The sequence below is a fragment of the Erpetoichthys calabaricus genome, chromosome 3, assembly GCF_900747795.2.
Source record: "Erpetoichthys calabaricus chromosome 3, fErpCal1.3, whole genome shotgun sequence".
NCBI lineage: Eukaryota > Metazoa > Chordata > Cladistia > Polypteriformes > Polypteridae > Erpetoichthys > Erpetoichthys calabaricus.
Genome location: NC_041396.2, coordinates 266,320,545 through 266,334,252, shown reverse-complemented (window position 1 = coordinate 266,334,252; position 13,708 = coordinate 266,320,545). Strand labels below are relative to the sequence as shown.

The window sequence follows — 13,708 nt, the reverse complement described above, 5'->3', positions numbered from 1 at the left end:
AACCTGGCAGGATCTAATCAATATTATTTTAGAATAAGAGAAATAATTATTACCGCATTTAATTCCCTTTTTCATTTTTTATTTACCTATATATATTTTTTCCTTTCTTTTGTTTATTGTTGCCTTATTAAAAAGCCCTAAGCAATTCTCCTTTGGCTAAGCTCTCCTTCTCAGGGGTGGAGTTTGATTTGTCTTCAATTTTTTTTTGTTATAAATTGATCTATTTGTATGGAATGATTACAATAAAATTAATAAATAAAATTAAAAAAAAAAAAGATAGGGATGTACTTTTCTAGTAATTTTGCAGAAAGTTATGCTATTATATATAACTTTCAGTTGCTATCAAATTTGCACATTTTCATACAAACAATGTAGCTCAAAGCGTTTCACAAGATTTCAAAGAGAAAATTAAATGAAAAGAAAAATAAGTTTATGTAAAAATAATAATAAATAATATATATAAAACAAAATCCATATGATCTTATAAAACAGGTATATAACTGATACAAGAGTTGCTTCCTTATATACAATATCATGATGTACATCTCTACAGATGAGTCCCATGATAAGATCTGATGGCCAGGATGAAAAAAAATAATGCAGAAATAAAACAAAATCTGCAGGGGTTCCAAGGTCAAAAGACCATCCAGCCCCCACTGGGCATTCCACCTAACATAAATGTTATTAAATCATTCCTCATTGTTTCCAGGCTTCATCTGAGAGGATTTGGTGCAGTTGGTCTCATAGGCATAGAGACTTGGTCAGGTGGTGGTGACGTAAAACCACACCACAGAAGAACTGGAAAAGACAGCATAGAAAAGCAGGGTTTAGTAAAGATTATAAATCCCTGAAGAATATGATAATTCTATTCCTATATAGTTTATTAAGAGTACAACTAAAATGTAGCTATGAAAACGGTAAATTAAAATAATGGGTTTTTAGCAGTTTTTAAAAAATGTTCCACAGTATGAGCCTAGTGAAATTCTACTGGTAAAGTATTCCAGATTTTAGGTGCAAAGCTCATCTCTTGGAATTATAAGCATACCATCATTAGGAAATCTAAAGGTACAGCTTACAATATAAGAGGACAGGCTTTCCAAAATATAGGAAGGGGCAAGATTACTTAAGGCTTTATACACCATTAGTAGTATTTTAAAGTCCGTTCTAAAGGACACGGGTAACCAGTGTAATGATGCTAAAACTGATGAGATGTGCTCAGATTTTCTTTTTCTAGTTACAATTCTTGCTGCTGCATTCTGCAGTAATTGCAACTGATTGATGTCTTTCTTAGGTAGTCCTGTTAGGCGTGCATTACAGTAATTTATTCGACTTAAAACAAAGTGGGAACTACTTTCTCAGCATCTTACGATGTTATAAGAGGTTTAATTTTTGTTTAATTTTAAGTGATAAAACCCCTTGGACTCTAGCTTGGCCATCACTGGGCATTCACATTGTTGTTTCAAAGATATTCTGGTGTTGTCTTGCTGGAGAACAAATCTCTCCCACAATGTAGGTTTCTTGCAGACTTCACAAGGTTTTTCTCAAGGATTTAGTTGGTCTTTAGTTGGAGTGTTAGTCTCAAGCAGGGTATGGCAGAAAAGTGGTAATGAACCAGAAGCCAGGTCATTAGCCAACACACCCCTTTTCTTGTTTATCTGTGTTCACAGTTTCATTGTGTAGATTAGGCCACCATACTGACTCCCCACACTTTGGCCCTTCCAGATAAGGCGCATTTATACTACAATCAACTGATACACCAGACAGACTGAACTTCTTTCTGCCTGCCATATAGAACAAGCCAATGCCTTTTATAATAGTGAAAAATCCGAAGGTGTATTCCATGTTCATAAATACTGTCCTCTTTGTTTTCAGATGAGGCAGAATGCTATGCTTTTTAACATTCATTCTATGAATTTATGTGAAAAACAACCCTATCTAGTGCTTTCAAAAATTAAACCAAATGGAGTTGAACAGAATTGCTTATTTACCCATCCCTGGAATACTAACCCTTTGAGGTACGCTACTGGATGTTTTGCCATATTCCTTATCACTTTACCTCAAAGTTCATGTGCATGCTGTTCCCCATACATTGTTCCCCATACATCAAAGGTGTTTCCTAAGCAAGAGTGTATGACAGCACTTATCCAGCATGATCCATTCCCCCACATGCCCAAAACAGGGCAGGTCTCAGTTAACCTAACACACACATGTCTTTGGAATGTGGAAAGAAAAGTAATACAAAATCCACCATACAACAGCAAAGCTTGGGATTTTAACCCAGGATGATTGATACATAAAGCAACAGTATCAATAATAATAGTTCCCCATACATTCCATCATGAACTGCAAGCTGAGATGTGTCAAATTAAAGTGTGGCTTTAGTACCCCTTAAATATTAGGCCATATCCCTCATTCCTAGGATTAGCTGTTGAGTTCACTGTTAGAGTGGCACAGTGGTGGCCAGCAGACGTCACCCCTATGCCACCCCCTGTGTCTGAAACCAGTGTAATAAATAATTATCCACTGCTCCCATTATATAACCGTGTACCTATAGCCCCTTATGGAGGCCCCTAGTGGACCAACTTGTGGTAGAGGTATCTAACCTCCCTGGATGTTGCATGTATTTCCCTGCTTAGGCCCCTTGCTGAAGAATAATAATAATATTAATATTATTATAATGCTGGTAAATATTAGCAGCTGTGTTTTCTTGCTTGGTCTTACAGGACTAATTGTCAAAATGGAAAAATAAAGCAGAAAGAGCTGGTCCAGCCTGAGAGCACACTTAATGAGTGTTTATTGAAACTCTCACGGTCAGTGTAAATCACATGTTAGATTTTAATCATTTATCCACCTCCATTTTTAACACACCATTAGGCCGGGTCGAGGTTGTGTTAGACAAAAATATCCACATAGTTGTCTCTGACTCACTGAACCAAAGGGCAGATTACACTTTGCTATGGTGCAGCTTTGACGTGACGTTGTCTCTGTTTACAGCAGTCAGCGGCAATGAAGAGCTGAAACTGATCCACAGCCTAATGAAGAATTACAATAAGAAAATCCGCCCAGTGAATACCACAGGGGACACTTTGGATGTTCAGATCAAACTGACCCTCACTAATCTCATCTCGTTGGTAAGTAAGAAATCTGACCTGTTCATTTAGTTATTTATTTTTGAACTCTCTAAACCTGTTTAATACAGATTAGGGTTGTATGAACCTGGAGCCTACTACAGCAATGTCGGATGCAAAACAGGCATCCCTTATTTCATAAAGTGCCTTTATATAGTAAGTATTATCCCATAAATTAACAATCTCAAATGATGAGGGGGGTGTCCTGGCAATATTAGATGCAAGAAAGAGACCAGCCCTGGTCAGAGCACTGTGGAAAGAGAATGCAGACATGGGTTCACAATGAAAAAGTGCAAAGTGTAAACATTCAGCTATAGCTGTCACAAAGTCAAGGTTGTCTTGCAATAACTGGGAGTTCCGTCTCCTGTGGTCTATGATCCATAGGTTACAGCCACTTCCTCTGCATTGCTGGAATATATGGCTGCTTGCCTGGAAGGGACAGGGCTTTTGGAACATGGTGGAAGTCAGGTTAGGTGTCATGTGCATTGGGTTCCCCTGGATTGAGGAAACGAGGAAGAGTTAGTTAGTGACAGTAACCCCCCTCCTTCCATAGGATGGTATTAGTCACTATGGCAGAGCACTGAAGGTGTTTCCTAAGCAAGAGTGCATGACATAGATAGATAGATAGATAGATAGATAGATAGATAGATAGATAGATAGATAGATAGATAGATAGATAGATAGATAGATAGATAGATAGATAGATAGATAGATAGATAGATAGATAGATAGATAGATAGATAGATAGATAGATAGATAGATAGGGAAAATTTAAAATTATATATAGAGATATATAGAGATAGACATGTAAAAGGCATCAACATTTGAATACTGTACAGTAGGTCCAGCTTGTGTCCACGAACATGGTGATAGATGTTTGCTTCTTTATTTGACGTCACCAGCATTTAGACTGATTCATCTTCTGTCCGAGATATCTATCAGCATTGATGAAGATGAGAATTACACTGTTGGTAATTTTGGGTCTCATGAGGATCTAAAACTCAAATCAATTTGCATGAAAATTAACATAAAGAGAAATTAATCAAGCAGTGATTTTAAAATGGGAAGAAAATAATAATTCATTGGTTCAGGATGGAGCTACCTGTGGGGGCCATTATAATTTGATTAAGCCTCAATGATTTGTAAATAAATTGCATATACTAAATGTCATGGCATATGGTTGGTCATACAAGGGGTGAATGCTGCCCTCTGGGACATCCAAGCTACAATTCCCATAAGCAGTCAATGCATTGTACATGGCACAGATTTATTCTCTATTTTATTAGCATAGTTCAAGTTGTTACTTTAACAGATTTTACTGAAGTTCAGAGCTGCTGCATCATTATTGATTAACTGGAGTCCTTATAGTGTTCTGAGATTTTTCAGGTAAGAAAGATGTACAGTGAATTCAGACTTTTTTCACATTTTGTTATGCTGCAGCCTTCTGCTAAAATCATTTAAATTCATTTTCCCCACATTAATCAACACACGATACCTCAGAACGACACAGCAAAAGTAGAATGTTTGAATTTTTTGCTAATTTATTAATAATAAAAAACTGAAATACCACTTTGCATCCAATTCTATTGATCATCATTGAAATGTTTCTACAGTATCTTTAGAGTCTACTTGTGGTCAAGTTAATTAATTGGACATGATTAGTAAAGGCCCATACATACCTTTATAGAAGGTTCCACAGGTGACTATGTGTTTCAGTGCAGAAGTCAAGCCATGAGGTTGAAGAAATTTCCTGCAGTGCTTAGAGACAGGATTGTGTTGAGACATACATCTGGGGAAATATAAAAAAAATTCTACAGAATTGATGGTTCCCAAGGGCACAGTGGACTCCATAATTAACTGGAATTTTGGAACAACCACAACTCTTCCTAGAGCTGGTCACCTGACCAAACTAAGCAGTCATGGGAGTAGGGGCTTGGCAAGAGAGGTGACCAACAATACAATGATCACTCTCGCTGAGCTCCGGAGAATCTGTGTGGAGATGGGAGAAACTTCCAGAAGGACAGCCATCCTTGCAACACTCCACTGATCTGGGCTTTATGACTGAGTTGCCAGGCTGAAGCCTCTCCTCAGTAAAAGACTCATGGAAACCCAGTTGGGGTTTGCAAAAAGGCATCTAAATAACTTTCAGACTCTCTTCAGATTCTCTGGTTTGCTGAACCCAAGATTAGTGTCATGAATGGAGGAAACCAGGTAGTACTCATCCTCTGTGCAATACCAATTCCACAAGTGAACAATGGTGGTGGCAGCAACATGCTGTGGCGTTGTTTTTCAGCAACAGGGACTGGGAGACCACACAGGGCTAAGGGATTGCTGAATGGAGCAAAGTGCAATGATGTCCTTAATGAAAACCTACTCCAGAGCACTCTGGTCTTTAGACTAGGCTGAAGGATCACCTTTCAGTAGGACAATGACCTTAAGCACAAAGTAAAGACAACACAGTAGTGCATTATGGACAATTCTGAGAGTGTTTGATTGGGTTCACTTTTGGACTTTGGCCAAACAATTCAAGGACATCTCAGGAGACATCTGAAAATAGCTGTCCATTGTTAGCCTCTATAAAACCTGACGGAGCCTGAAGGAATCTGCATAGAAGAATGCCAGAAAGTCCATAAATCCAGGTGTGCACAGCTTGCTCAGTTATACTTCAGACTTGAGGATGAAAATGTGGCCAAATGGGCTTCTGCAAAATATTGAATTAAAGGGTCTGAATATTTGTTTGCAAAATTTTCTAAATTCCTGTGTTTGCTTGGTCATTCTAGGGTATTGACTGTTGCTTCATAACCGAAAAAGTTTACATTGTAATGATTTTAGGAGAAGGTTGCAACATAGCAAAAATGCTCTGTACATTTTAAGGTAAAATTGTTATACTTGCTAATAACGTATTGCATTTTAATTTCCCTATGGAAGAAGGATTTCATTGCACTACATGTGACAAGTATGATTATAAAATATGGACCACAAAAAGTGTTAAGCAGAATCTAATAAGCCTTCCAGGATGTTCCATTGGAGGCAGGCTCAAGGATAGAGGTAGCCAAATGTTGGGTGTGGATGTCACAAAGGAATTACTAGAGTATAGCTTCCATGTATAATTGAAGGTTTCCGATTGTAAAATGCCATGCCCTTAAAGGTTGCATTGCTTGATAGGTAACTGGATTTCTTTGATGTATCATGACTCAATCACACTACCCCTAAAAGACACAAAATGGCACAGTTATCCTAGGTACTAGGAGTTTCATGAGGTCCCACCATGTAGCAATGTGCTTTACAAGACTATTGTCCATGTAAAAAATCTGATGATCATTATCCCTAAGAAAATGATGCTCTTTGAGGAAAACTTCACGCAGCCTGTGCCCAAAATTAGTCCAGATTATCAATCTCAGTCAATGCCAGACATCTTTATGGAGTCCCTCCCACTGGTCAGTGGTCTCAAGGTTCTGTGACATTCTTACAGGTTTTTCTACCTCATTCAACCTCATTTTCATAATATTAGGGAGTTGATGCCCTATGCTTCTTGACAACCAGTCATGTAGTTTCATATGCCTAGTGACTCATTCCAACCAGACCGTGACTCATCTCTGACAAAATCAATCTGGTTTTATTTTGTTTTAAGTCATTGGGGCAGGCTGTATGTGCATGAGAGCTGACAACCAATGAGCGCTTATATGGAAATACGATTCATATAATGCAGCCGTGAGAATAAGGAATGTTGAAGTTTTGGATCTCATAAACAGAAGAGGAAAAAAATAATAAGAAAAAAGGCAGATATTATGGGTGAACATGCCATACCTGGAAAGCTTTCCTACAACACCAGCTCTATCAGGTAGTACTTTATTGGCTGCCAGAAAAAAGGAGTGAGCTTGTAATATTTTGGAAATGTGAGACTGTGCTGGAAAGTCATCTAATTTGTAATCCCAGGTGACGTTTTTAGTTTCATTTGACATTTGAGATCCTCAAGTGCAGTTTTCAAGTTAGACATCCCCTCCAACTAGAAGGTGTGTAATGTGTCAACAGCTATATTTTTCTTTGACACTGCCATATTGTTTCTTGTCAATTTGGACACGCCTTCCACGTCTTCACCTTGGACCTCAGCATGGTCTCCATGTTTCAAGAAATATAACACAGTATAGCTACTGGACCTTGTTTGGTTTGTCACAATGTGCCTCAAGTGCTTGCTGCTCCCATGTGTCACAGGTGCACGTGTGTTTCTAAAGGTTTTCTAAAATTTGTGCTAGAAACATGAGGATGCAGCACAAATAATGTATGGGCTTTAATTCTGTAACAAGTTATTCACAGCAGCTGGAGTGAAGCCATAACAATAAATGAGGATAAAAGGGATTATTTTGAAGAGAGATAAAAACATTAATTATAATATAATAAATTATTAATTTAGATAAAAGGGATTATTGTGGACAAGATTAAATATTAATTTATTATGGGTCAACTCATTTGGCCATCTTCAAAAGCCTTATCCAGAATGTTAAACTATGTTTTTTTTTCTAATTTAGAAAAATGGCTACAGAAATGAAGATAACAGTATGTCAGTGAAAAATAGAGAGAAGGCCTCTTGTGTTTAACCTATGGACAACAGCAATTCACTGAAAAGAACCTGCTAATACGTTGCGTTGACTTTTATTTGTTGTGCTGCTGCACACTAGTAGCCTTTCATTTTAGTAATCACCACGACAAGAACTAAGAGACAGAGAGAAAGAGAGGATGGCGTTTGGGATCCCAGGGCAAATTGGGATGGTGATGGTTTGGCATTGGGCTACTTTATTCTTTGTTAATTAGTATTGCCTAATTTTATTTTTATATTTTTCTTTTTAATTTCTTCCATCTTGTAAAGCACTTTCAGCTACATCATTTTTTTTTTAAAACTTGCTATACAAATAAATGTTGTTGTTGTCTAGACAGACATATAACAGATAATCGGCTTTCATTTATCAGCTTAGTGTTCAAGGGGGGAGTAACAAAAAATTTAGGTGGACAAAAAATAAATGGACCAGGAGATAAAATATTGTCAATAGGGAAGCTAAGGTCAAAACTGGGAGATCAGGAACTAAGCTAAATGCTAAAAAGAACTCGTTATCAAAAAGTCTGTTCCAAAAATATTTCTTCTAAATATTCTAACCAAGAAAACAAATGCACAGCTCTGAGTCTTGAATAACCTGGATGAGTACGATGCTGACCTTTTGTGTGGTAGTGACGGTGGTGTTACACACTTACTCACCTCCTGTCATCCCAACATAGGCTGATACTGCGACACATTTTTGAGGTGCTGTTCCTGTTTACTTGTAACATTTCTCAATAACAATGCACAATGGCATTCAAAATGAAAGAAAAATGCTGCCATCATAACACTCAGGCCAGCTTAGTCAGAATGACTGTATTGACTATAAATAGAATGCAGAGCTTTTCTTCTTAGGTCACGAACAAGAAATCACAACTTGTTCTGGATGGGCTAGCTTTTATGGCCCAGGGATTGGAAGGAATGGAGTCAGTTGCCCTCACTGGGTGAGGAAGAAGATAAGACCTTTAGCGGCAGCACCCTCTCTCCGCTCAGGGTGGTAGCACATACCTGGGAAGAACTCAGAGGGTGACCCTCTGATGCTCATGCTAGTTAAGGAGGCCACTAAAAGAACTATGAGAACTCTAAAGGAGTTACAAGCTACAGAAGTGGAGATTGGAGAGACTGTGCAGACAGCCACTGTTGCCTGGGTGCTTCACCAGTCGCAGCTTTATGGGAGTGTGGCAAAGAAAAAAACACACATGACGTCTCAGTCAGAGTTTTCCAGAATGCATGTTTGCTGGAGGAAGGTACTATGATCTGATGAGACCAAAATTAACCTTGTGGTCATCAGACTAAACGGCATATTTGAACACTGCATGTTATCAAAAGCATGCCATCCACACCATGAACTGTAGTGGTGGCAGAATCAGGCTGTTAGGATGCTTCTCTGCAGCAGGCCAGGGTTGTGAGGGTAAAATGAAAGCAGCAAAATACAGGCACATCTTGGGGAAAAAAACTGAAGCAGTCTGCAAGAAATGTACACTTTGGGAGAAGTTTTCCAGCAAGGCAATGACCTCCAATGAGAAGTCAAAGCTACACTACATGGCTGAAATTTGTGCATCTACTAAATACTGTCTTGAGCTGGGAGAATACTTATGTGATTAATTGATTTTGTTTTTTAGTTTTTTTGTTTTATACACTGCTCAAAAAATTAAGGGAACGCTTAAATCAGGGGTGTGCAAAGTCATTCCTGGAGGGCTGCAGTGGCCGCGGGTTTTTGTTCCAACCCAGTTGTTTAATTAGAACACAATCCTTGCCAATAATTACATTTCATGGCTTGTTAATGCTTTAACTCTGCTATGTCAAGTCATTCTCAAATCCTAGATTTTTTTTCCCATTCTAAAGATATCATCCAAATATTTTGAAGTGTAAAACAGATGGGTAATTCTCAATCCTTTACTTTTTTCTCTTCTCTTTCCTTCCAAGTATTTAATTAAACCAAATAGTGCCTGATAAATACACACAGGCGTAAAGGGTAACAAGCAAAATGGATAACTGCTGGTTTCTTTTGTCATTTGCATCTTATTGCTAATAAGGAGCAATTACAAACCAAGAATGCAGCTGTTTAAGACTTAAATAAGCAATAAGGGTTCAAAATCTTAACGAGGGAGATAACTAAAATGAAGCAGAAGTGTTTCTAGAGCAATAAGTGCTTCTTATTAAGCAATTGGGTTGGAACAAAAACCTGCAGCCACTGCGGCCCTCCAGGACTGACTTTGCACACCCCTGGCTTAAATCATACATTGGATTTCAATTAATGAAATATTCAAGTAGAAAAATTTTACTGAGTAGTACTGTGTAATTCATTGAGAATAAAACGATATAACAAGGGTCAGTGGAAACCAAAAACTGAAATCGCAAGCTGATCCTCATTTTCATGAATTTCATCACGGCAACTCATAATGTGACTCAGTAGTGTGTATGGCCCCCACGTACTTGTTTGCACTACAGACAACTTCTGGGCATGCTCCTGATGAGACAGCAGGGGTTGTCCTGAGGTGTCTCCTCCCATACCTGGATCAGAGCATCAGTGAGCTCCTGACAGTCTACAGTCCACTACTTGGCGGCATTAGATGCACTGATACATAATGTCCCAGAGGTTCTCAATTGGATTCAGGTCTGGGGAATATGCAAGCCAGTTTATGGCCTTGATGCCTTCATCATCCAGAAACTATCTACACATTCTGACACGATTCCAGGCCTTGTTCTGCACCAGGAGGAACCCAGGGTCCACTGCAGCAGCAGATGATATGGCAATTTCTCTGAGGATTTCATCCCTCTATGTAACAACAGTCAGGGTACCATTGCAGACAAACAAGTCACCAGTCACGCTAGATGATGTTGCAAGTTGCATAACATTCACCACAGCATCTCCAGACTCTTTCACTTCTGTCACATGTACTCAGTGTGAACCTGGTCTCATCTGTGAAGAGAATGGGGCACCAATGGCAGAGCTAACAATTGTGTTATTATCTGGCGACTGCCAATTGAGCTGCCCAGTGATGATGATGACGATGTTGGGCTCTCATGCCACCCCCTTGGAGTCTGTTTCTTACAGTGTGGTCAGAAACATGCACACCAGTAGGCAGCTGAAGGTCATTTTGTAGGGCTCTGGCAGTCCTCCTCCTAATCCTCATCACCCAAAGGTACAGATATCGGTCCTGCTGCTGGGTTGATACCCTTCCTTGGCCGTGTCCAGCTCTCCTTGTGTAACTGCTCATCTCTGGGTATCTCCTCCATCTTCTTGAGAGACCCAGCAAAACTTCTTGCAGCAGTACATATGGATGAGCTGGACTAAATTTGCAACCTAAGTGAGCTGTAGATACCACCTTATGCTACCAGTAGTGACAAGAACACCTGATGTTGCCTCTCTAGTGCACCTGTTGTCACTTTCATTTGCACCAAAGTGGGTTGAAGTTGATTCACAATCGCTTATCCTTCCTATCTGGACACACTGATATCCTTGAAGCTTAACTGACTTGGTGTTTAGACTGTGATGATTAAGTGTTTCCTTAATTTTTTGAATGGTGTATTTCTAATTAATTTAGATCACTTTGTGGGATTTATTTTCACTTTGATATTAATGAGTCTTTATCTTTTGATTTGTGTCAAAAAATCCAAAATAAATCTGCCATGCTTCAGTATTGTACAACAATAGAATGTGGAAACTTCCAAAGAGCGCCTACTTTTTATAGTCCCTTTAGTTAGAATGAAACCTAAAATAGACAATGATAACGGAACTGAATTCACCATGTCCCCAAAACTGAAAAAAACAGACCAAAAACACATGGAGAACAACAAAGGAAAAATTGAAAGGAAATAAAAACTTTTTGTGATCATAACACTTAAAGAGCTGTGTTACTTCTGATTTTTACTTAACTTATGAAGCAGCAGGCAGCACGGTGGCGCAGTGGGTAGCGCTGCTGCCTCGCAGTTGGGAGACCTGGGGACCTGGGTTCGCTTCCCGGGTCCTCCCTGCGTGGAATTTGCATGTTCTCCCCGTGTCTGCGTGGGTTTCCTCCGGGCACTCCGGTTTCCTCCCACAGTCCAAAGACATGCTGGTTAGGTGGATTGGCGATTCTACATTGGCCCTAGTGTGTGCTTGGTGTGTTTGTGTGTGTCCTGCGGTGGGTTGGCACTCTGCCCGGGATTGTTTCCTGCCCTGTGTTGGCTGGGATTGGCTCCAGCAGTCCCCCGTGACCCTGTGTTCAGATTCAGCGGGTTGGAAAATGGATGGATGGCTGGATGAAGCAGCAGGTGGCACAGAAAGTAAGCTGTGCCATCTTGGTGAATATCTAATTTGCACACATGTGAATTTCCTCCTTTTTCCAAACACCATGCGTGTTTATTGAATGGATTTTATGCCAAGACTCGGTAATGTGTGTTATGGCATCACAAATACCATAAATCATGTAACACTTCCAAAGCGTTTCAGATTTTTTCCTATCCACTTTCAGTTGTGTGGATTGTCTTATACACCATACATAGCAGGCTTTAAAAGACTGAATCATTCTGTTGGTTGAATCACTAACTGTTGATTGTGGGAAACGTGCAAATATAAGTGCCAAATTATTGAAAATAGCGAGAACGTACACACTTTTCTGTAGTACACTTAAGCATTAGGGGCCTCAGTTTCGTATTCCTTCACATCAAAACTAGTTCTCCATAGTCGTAAATTGAAAATGGGAGGCATTAGTTTTAAACTTAAATTTAATTGAAATTCAGTTGGAAAGAAAAGTGTTTGGGTTTTATGTGCTGGTTTGTACCTGCAGAACTATCATAAGTCCAAACCTCTGTAATCAGCAACCTGCATGTACCTGCATCTGTTTTTTTGTAAATGATCACCTCTCTGTTTTGGATCTTCCTTTTGGATTTTTCGTCTATTTAAATAAATAATTTTTACTGTTTACTCCTTTCTTCTTCTGTTATTCACTTGGATCTTTAAAGTAACTTGAAGAGCATTTATTTGCAAAGCCGCAGTGCTTTGATATCAGTTCAGTTTTAGGGCTGACGTTTAAATACACAGGACGTAATGTGTATATATGTTGATAGAAAAGCAAACGTCAAACGAAGATGAGAGAGAGCTATACGTGCAGTTTGTAAAAAATACAAAAGTTAAGGTGTTCGCTAAGTACGTGCTGAACCAGATATCTTGTGTTAAGTGTAAAGTTTATGCCATGAAGAATGTGGATACTGTTCACACTAAACATTAAACATACTAACACCTAACCACCTGAAACTGCCATTCTAAAACTTGTGGACCACCAGGCAGGTACCACCACCACCCCAACCCAACACAGACAAGCGTGGGACACAAGTTCAAGGCACACAAGTGTTTATTTTTCTTTTTTCCCTTGTGGGGTACAGGAAAGACATTCCCACAAGTATAACACAGTCCCCAAGAACACAGGCACAACAGTTTTTTTCTTCTCTTTCTCTTTTCTTCTCCACTCCTCCCGGCAAGCTTCATCTCCCTTCTTCCGACTTTGGCTCCCCAAGTAGTGTCAGCTGGCCCCTTTCATAAGGCATCCGGAAATGCTCCAGGTGCTCGTTGTTCCACATACGGCAGCACTTTCAGGTGTGGCGGAAGAGCTGCTCATAAGGGTTCAGCAGCTACTGCAGCACCCCCTGGTGGCAGTCACAGGTCCCAACAGAGCTGTGTCCAACTCCAAGTCCCATAGAACCCTGCGGGAGTCCGAGGCACCTCTGCAACCCAGGGGGGCTGCCATCTAGTGTTCTGGGGGGAGATACTGCTCTGGATACGCTCCCTCCCCCGGCCCTTCCAGTGTGGAGGCCTCCCGGCCATACATCACAAACTGTACTGAGCTCATGCCATTGTTCAGACTGAACACTAACCACACTAACCCCAACCTTAATTTATGATCTAAACCAGCCATCCTAAAACTCTGGTAATGTCATGACTCTGCAGCTTTCCAAATACAGTATATGACATTGTATACTCTGGTGCCAGCACTCAAGTATTCTTTACAAA

General features: G+C 39.6%; 1 protein-coding gene across 3 annotated transcripts in view; it reads left to right on the top strand.

Moving 5' to 3' along the window:
- The window catches only part of chrne (cholinergic receptor, nicotinic, epsilon), a 135,707-nt gene that overhangs the window by 21,068 nt on the left and 100,931 nt on the right, over window positions 1-13,708 (top strand). For 2 of the 3 annotated variants that reach the window (XR_007934315.1, XM_028798203.2), the window contains exon 2: window positions 2,995-3,131. Coding sequence is in view for 1 of the 3 variants with exons in the window: in XM_028798203.2 (XP_028654036.1) it covers window positions 2,995-3,131 (137 nt within the window). In the remaining 2 variants the exon portion in view is untranslated. The remainder of the gene's footprint in view (window positions 1-2,994; window positions 3,132-13,708) is intronic. The other variant, XR_007934316.1, reaches the window with a different exon arrangement.